Source organism: Mandrillus leucophaeus, unplaced genomic scaffold (genome assembly GCF_000951045.1).
Source record: "Mandrillus leucophaeus isolate KB7577 unplaced genomic scaffold, Mleu.le_1.0 Scaffold210, whole genome shotgun sequence".
Lineage (NCBI taxonomy): Eukaryota > Metazoa > Chordata > Mammalia > Primates > Cercopithecidae > Mandrillus > Mandrillus leucophaeus.
This window is the reverse complement of record NW_012102144.1, coordinates 462869-470294: the sequence shown is the minus strand read 5'-3', so window position 1 is coordinate 470294 and position 7426 is coordinate 462869. Positions and strand designations below refer to the sequence as shown.

The following is a 7426-nucleotide window of genomic DNA, read 5'->3' as shown; positions in this document are numbered from 1 at the left end:
AGACGGAGTCTCGCTCTGTCACCCAGGCTGGAGTGCAGTGGCCGGATCTCAGCTCACTGCAAGCTCCGCCTCCTGGGTTTACGCCATTCTCTTGCCTCAGCCTCCCAAGTAGCTAGGACTATAGGTGCCCGCCAGGGGTGTGATTATTTTAATGCCCGTCTCTCCTAATAGAGTGTAAGCTTCTTAACATACAGCCTGTTTTTGCTTTTTATTACTGCATTCCCAGTGGCATGCACAGTGACGGGTGCACAGGAAGTCCTAGAATGGTGGAATGAATGAACGAACCTCACTGGGCTCATGAAACAAGGACAGGGTGACAGATTGGAGGCACTGTGCATTTAACCCTTGTTCGTTCTGTCATTGTTAAAGCCAACCGGGTTCTACTGTTGTAATTGTCCATTGTCCAGCCAGCATTGTATGCAATAACTTTATTAACGTCAAATAGATATCACAATATGGTTTTATCCAACGGGATTCAGAAACTGGTTACAGATATCATCTAAGACACAAGGCTGTTTTGTGCTAAAATGCTTCCAACATCACCAATCACACGACGAGTTTATACATCAATAACAACTTTTATCTGGAAATACAGATGCTCAGCTTGCCTTCTCTATTGGGTCCTGGTGTTTCAACTGAGTTAAAATGAGGAAGTGAAGATTGGCATTTTCTTTATAATGAATACATTCTGGAGAATATTTCATGAGAACTCTCTTTGGAATACAGAGTGGCATATGGAAGCCATTTTTAATTTATGGGCTACACTCAAATCAGAATTAGTAAGTTTAGCTGTGACTTCAGAATTTTTAATAATTACATTGAGGAACATATTAGCTTTACAAATAAACAGGATTTAAAAGTGTAGCTGGTAGTAGAGGTTCTACAGAATATTCTTTATAAATAAATACTTCAGCAAGGCATATCTTGACTATGGTATCTATATCTGCATCTCCATTATTCTAAGAAAACAACACTCCATAAACACAAAGAATTATTGGGCCATGTTATTTATGGTCCACAAGATAAGAGCCACAAAAACACCATAGAAGGTTACAAGAATGCAAATATTTAGCTAAGTAAATAGAATAAATGTTGGGCAGTTATCATATGTAACACTAAATGTCTAACAATAGGGGAAAAGAAAAACTCAAATCTTAATTACAATGCATTCAGAACTTGGGTAAAGCCAGAGAGACAAATCTGCAAAGTATACAAGGTAGTGAATATATTCCTATAAATATCCACTTGACAAATTCATGGTGCAAACCAGAAAATTTTCATAAACACAGTTCAAATGTTCATTTTGTGAGAAAATGCTTATTCATGCACTTAAATCATGTGAGCATTGATTTATCACATAAAAAAACAGAATAATTTTCTGAAACAAATAACTTAGAGACTCATTGTCCTATAAGACCTAAAACTAAAAAAAAATAAGACATGCATGTTGTGATACACCAAATTGTCTTCTAGAAATTATTATAACATCTTTCACATCAAAATGCATAAGAAAACTCAGTGCTATTCGATTTACTTTATGCATATTACATACTAGAGACTTTAAGCTACAAAATACTTCTACTACTTTAACACACATACAAAATGACCATGAAAGTATCTGTATATATAACAAGGTACTCTCCAATTAGCAATCTATGAAGAATAATATATCTCCTCATGTCATCTCATCTCTAAGTGTCATTTATCACAACCCAGGACTTTCTGCCTTAATGAAGACTAGAGATCTCTGATTTACATTCAATACTCTCTGCATTAATAATTGATTGAAACTCTTAAAAAATTCTTCTGCCACTGAAATGGAAGGTGGTGAGGTGATCTCTGGAAGAATGCAAATGCTACTCTGTTAAATCTGATTGGTAAAGGAAGTGGGGCCAGTAGGCTGTTGGCCAAACTCATCTGAGGATGGCCCCAAACTCGCCTGCTGACTGTACCCACTGCTTGACCCATAGCTGTCTTGGTTGTAACCACCTTGATTATAGCTGCTGGAGTGCTTCTCCATCGGATCTGAAAGATATCTCTGTCCCGAAGAATGCCAGCCGGTCTCCTTGAAAACAAACCATATGTTTCCAGCCCAGAGAATAAAGTTCAAGAATCCAAAGACCTGAAGGAGAATCAAAGCCAATGAATTGATAGACTAGACAAAAACCCAAGAAAAATTTCCATTTTGGAAATTCCTTCACAATACAAAAGATCACTTTTCACTTTAAAGTTGAGTCCTCTTCCAAGTTTTCCATTTGGAACTGGTATTTCATTTAGAATATTTGACCTTTATTAGATGCACTACATGTCAGGCACTACATAAAGGGCTTTCTGTGTATCAATTCCCTTGGTCTAAGAATCAGTCTAAGAAAAAGTTGCTATTGTCATACCCATATTAAAGATGTGGAAATCTTGTCTAAGGGCATGTGGCTTGCTGAGTAGTAGATCTGGGATCCAAACCCTGTTCTGGCTCCACAACTGGAACCCTTACTTAAGGTATCATTTATTCTCCAAATAAAGTACCCTTCATGGTGTGTAAGATATTTCCAGATGGCATGGGGCTGAGAATTTTCACTTTAATAATGGTGCTTTCATTTATAAGGCTTTCTTCTCTTTATGGTTAGAGATACTGCTTTTGCTTTTCCATTTATTGCAATCATATAAAGAAAGTGAGTCAATTAAAAATATAGGATAAGCAATGGTACAGGTGATGTGCAAATAAACATATTCATGATAGCATATTGAGAGGTTGACTGTTTGAGAAATTGCACTTTCTGTGCCTCTCACAGGGATAAGTGAATGCTGAAACCAGACTATGAACAAAGTGCAGGTTTCAGAGAAATACAAAATATTTTCATAAGAACTGGATGTGAAACTTTCCTATGGAAATTCCTCCTACTCTCCAGGAGGGTGTCGGTGAGTCAGAGGACTGGGTGTTGCTTCCCCAGGGCCTAAGGTTTGATGGAAGCAGAACTGTTTGCTGTTGCTTGAGGCCCAAACAGAAGTCCTCAGTCCATGGCTTGTTCTGTAGCCTTTTCCAAGGCTGGCTGATTGACTTGGGAATTAACCACAGGCAGTCTGTTTTAATAACCCCCCTAATGGAGACAGGTAACAGTAGTATAATGCAAAGCTGTGATAACATTAAAGTATATTTAGTCACCACCCCCTAGTACGATGCTGACCAATCAAAATGGACTTGGACAGTGGCCACCGTCCTGGAGTAGGGTGCTGGAAGTCCTTTGCTGGATCAAAATTTATCCCTTGGTTTCTGGACAGTGAGATGATCCATAGTGGCTTGTGAGTAGTGGTGACAGAGGGGACACTGGTGTAGTCAAGAAGCTGGGCCTTAGAGACTTGGAGCTGAGACTATCAAAATATTTCAATATTTTAGCAGCACATGAATGGAATCTTAGTCTCGGAGTAATCTCTATAGGCTTTGAAATCAAAGTGCCCTGGGGACTGTAGTTTCTTGACCTGCTACCTGGGACAAGGCATTTATTCTGTAGACTTCGTTTTTGTTTTTGTTTTGTTTCTTGTATGGAATGGAGACAAGGATTCCTTTCTTGGAAGATAGGTGGGAGGATTAAAGAGGGTATGTGTAAAGTAGCTAGACAGTGCTGAACACATTAGCAAATACTTACTAAAGGTAAACTATGTTCTGAATCATTTTCTAAAATATTTCCGTGAATTGTATTTTGCAGACTTTTTCTTTTTCTTTGCTTCAGTATAATTGAACTGAGGCATAAACAATGAGAACACGTTCTTGAGACAATAGCCAAAATCAAGTATCTAGAACCCCAACTGATCTAATTAAAGACTGGTTTATCCAGACCTCCCTCCTTCTTCCTTCTCTCCTCTTGCATCCTCTTTCCTTCTTTTTTACACTAATTGAGAACCTATTTTGTGCCATGCTCTAGGCTACCTGCTGAGGGAGATACAAAACATAAATAAGGTGTAATCGTTGCTCGAACAAAATAAATCAGTTAACTACTGACAAAACTGTAATTTGCATACAGGACCATTTTACCATGTGTGTGGTAACCAGAATATTTTCCATTAAAAGGGGGATCTTGATTAAATTGTACCTTTATAAGTGTATGTCAATATATGAGTATAAAAAAATTATCGAAGAGCCTGGGAAACATAGCAAGATCTTGTCTCTTTAAAAAAAAAAAAATTAGCTGGGCATGGCAGCACATGCCTGTAGTCCCAGGTACTCAGAAGGGGTACTTGGAAGGCTGAGGCAGCAGTATCTGTTGAGCCCAAGAGTTCCAGGCTATAGTGAGCTATGATTGCACCACTGTACCTCCCGCCTGGGTGATACAGCAAAACCCTGTCTCAAAAAAAAAGAAAAAAGGAAATGAAAGAAAAGGAAGAAAGAAAAGGAGAGGAGAGGAGAAGAGAGGAGAGAGGAGAGGACAGGAGGGGAGGGGAAGGGAGGAAAAGGGAGGGGAGGGGAGGGGAAGGGAGGGAAGAGGAGGAAAAATTATGAAGGGATCTTTTCAGGCATGGCTCTGTCCAGGGATGTAATTTTAGCTATTTCCTATCTATTGATCTCTCTCTTTTCCCTGTTACTATTAGGTTTTTAAAAAAGGGATGCTGAAGAAAAACTTATACATCAAGGAAATGCTACTTAAAAGTAAGAAGGTAAACAAGGCATTTCAATGGGCATATTTAAGGAGTACTCATTTTTTTAGTCCAGCATCACAGATCTCTTGGCTGGCACATTTTAGGGGCACTCGGGCCCTTGAACTCCTTTTTGCCATTTTGTTGCAACTGAAATTGGGGTAAGAATTTGATTCAAGCTCAGACTTGGGGACGACAGAAAGAGAAATTGACAGACACTCGACATAACATGCAAAAAATGGGAAGACAAAATCTAGATTGTCTAAAGAGACGTACTAAGATTTTTAGGAGTGAAGCTGGAGAAACAGAAGTGGAAATTATGGCTAAAATACTTGTGCTCAGTGAAACTTTGAAAGAAATTGAGAGGCTAAAAACGATTTCTTCCTCCTCTCTTTAGGCTCTAACACTGTATGACATTTAAGAATGATCGTATTTTAGTAGCCGTTTTCAGTTGACATGTATTGAGCATTTGCCATAAGCTGGGCATGATGCTAAGAATTTTTTTAATAGATTATCTCACTGAATTCTTTCAACAGTATTGAGGTCTGTTGTATAGTTATCCCCATTTTACAGATGATAAAACTAAGGATTAGAGAGTTTACCTCAGCTCCCAATATTTGTAGTATCTGGGTATCTTACCTACATTTTAGTGTTGCTGTAAAATTATAGGTGCCAAAGTGCTTTGAAGATAGTAAATTTGTTACCAAGGTAGAGAATATGATTATTATTTCCTGATTCATTTACTTGTAGAAGTCATTTATTGTGGTACGTGTCTGGTTCCTACTCCAAAACCTATGTTTGCCCAGCAAAGTGTGTTCTCTGAGCCATGTTTCTACTACAACATTCACCAAACCCTCTATTCATAACTGATGAGACTGAGGTGGACATCTGGCCTAAGGTGGGCTAAAAAGATTCTCTCTACCAGAAATTTGCAATTGGACCTGAGTGATTTTTGCTCAGTCCAAGCTGTTTCTTTAAAAAATACATATAAACTTAGAAACTGTAAAGTGGCTATCTTCTGCTGTGTGGATGAAAAAAAAAAAAAGAAATGAAATTTCATCTGAAAAGAGAGAATAATGAACAAACATGCAGAAAGGGACAGGGACCCAGAAAGAAAGAGAGATGGGAGATGGAGGATGAGAACTGTCCAGCTTCCTGACAGGCTTCCAGTTCTTGGCTGCTGGGTTCTGCCCCGGGAAGACACACTTTTAATGCCTTTCCAACTATTTTCAGTTTTTGCATAAGCTAGCACAATAGGATTTGAAGCCGAACAATTTGTAATAAAAATATTGTGTTTTGGTTGATTCATGTCCTTTCCCCTGCTTTTGGTAATAGAAATCTGATTTTCTTTGCAGAGCCAAGTTTCAGTCAAATGGCTTGAGCTCTCTCCTGGTACTTCGCATTTTGAGCAGAGCAATGCAAGGTTAGGTAAAACTTTCCACTAACGGCAACTCTAAGCAACAATTATTTGGTACTGAACATCTAGAACTCTCATTCTGCTCTAGATTCTGCTCTTTCTAGAACCTGTTTCTTCAGGTTTCATCAAGTTGTATGAGCTACTTAATATCCTTCCAAAAACTTTTTTCCTGTTGTAGCTAGAGTCAGCTTTGATTATTCTGATGCATACAAACATTGGTACCAGAAGCGGACTGCAAAAACAGATTTTAGGGATATGAGGATTGGTTTCCCTTAGCCAATTTGAATTGAGTTTTCTCTCACTAGGAGCTGGAAGACTGTTAACTGATACGGATACATCACTACAACACCACTGGACCTGTCCTTTCACACACATCACATTATTTGGTTTCAATTCATTCTTTATTTTGGTTTTAGGAGACACATCACATGTTTTTCATTCATAATTTCTATCTTTTAGTCTAAAAATTAGTAGATATATCAGAAGTGGAATTAGAAGAAACATGCAGAATGTCATAATTTATTGGGAGATTAATTATTAAACTGATAAACATATCAAGCAATTTTCTCTTTGTCCTGTTAGATTTTGAGATCAGTGTTGTAATAGCTTTAATTAAATACTGTCTATAAACAAACTACAAAAGTATAAGTAAATATGGTAATGTATACCTCAAAGTATTCATTTACAAGTGTGGTCAGCAATGAATAAAAATGATTGTGAGACCCTAATGCATAGTTTATTTTCATGGTTACTATCTCACCAAAGCAGAAATCACAGTCCAGTCACAGTAGCAACCCTTTTTCTCTTCTTAAGTGCCTTCCCAGATTGAATTTCAGAAAGCTGTAGAAACACAGGTTAATCTTGAAGCAAAGATAATTATTTCTAGGGTGTGCTAAAGAATGTTCTTTCAGCAAACACTGCTGAGCCTTCTATTCTTTGATAACTGCTGCTTTTTGCGGCCATTATAGCTTATGTATTTCTCAGATACAGCTTCTTTCTTTGGAATAATACAAGTTCTTACACTTATAAATTAAAAATCCAATTAGGTGTCCCTGCTAACTGTCAGATTTTCTTTTTTCTTGTGAGAGCCATACTCTTGGTGAAAACATTTGACTTTGTTCAACTAATACAGTGCAGCTTTTCTAATGTTATAAAGTAACTAAACCAGAAGCATGGAGAAAATTCAAAAATTACCATAGCTATTATGAGTACTTTTTTACATTATGAATTTCTTTTTTTACCCTACTAGGTCTGTGTATTTTTCTCTAATCAGTTGGGTGTATTCTAACTACATGTGGCTTGAACGGTGTTTTCTCCCCAGGAACTTGTATGCGCCCAACTATTCCTTTTAACTTTTGTCTGGCTTCAACCTTAAAGTTCAGA

The 7426-nt window shown here is 37.7% G+C and overlaps 1 protein-coding gene across 1 annotated transcript in view; it reads right to left on the bottom strand.

The window, feature by feature from the left end:
• Nucleotides 1-413: 413 nt before the first annotated feature.
• The window catches only part of SYNPR (synaptoporin), a 362501-nt gene continuing 355488 nt past the window's right edge, over nucleotides 414-7426 (bottom strand). Inside the window, exon 6 of the mRNA XM_011980358.1 lies at nucleotides 414-2155. Within this exon, the coding sequence (XP_011835748.1) occupies nucleotides 1865-2155 (291 nt within the window). The 3' untranslated portion in view covers nucleotides 414-1864. The remainder of the gene's footprint in view (nucleotides 2156-7426) is intronic.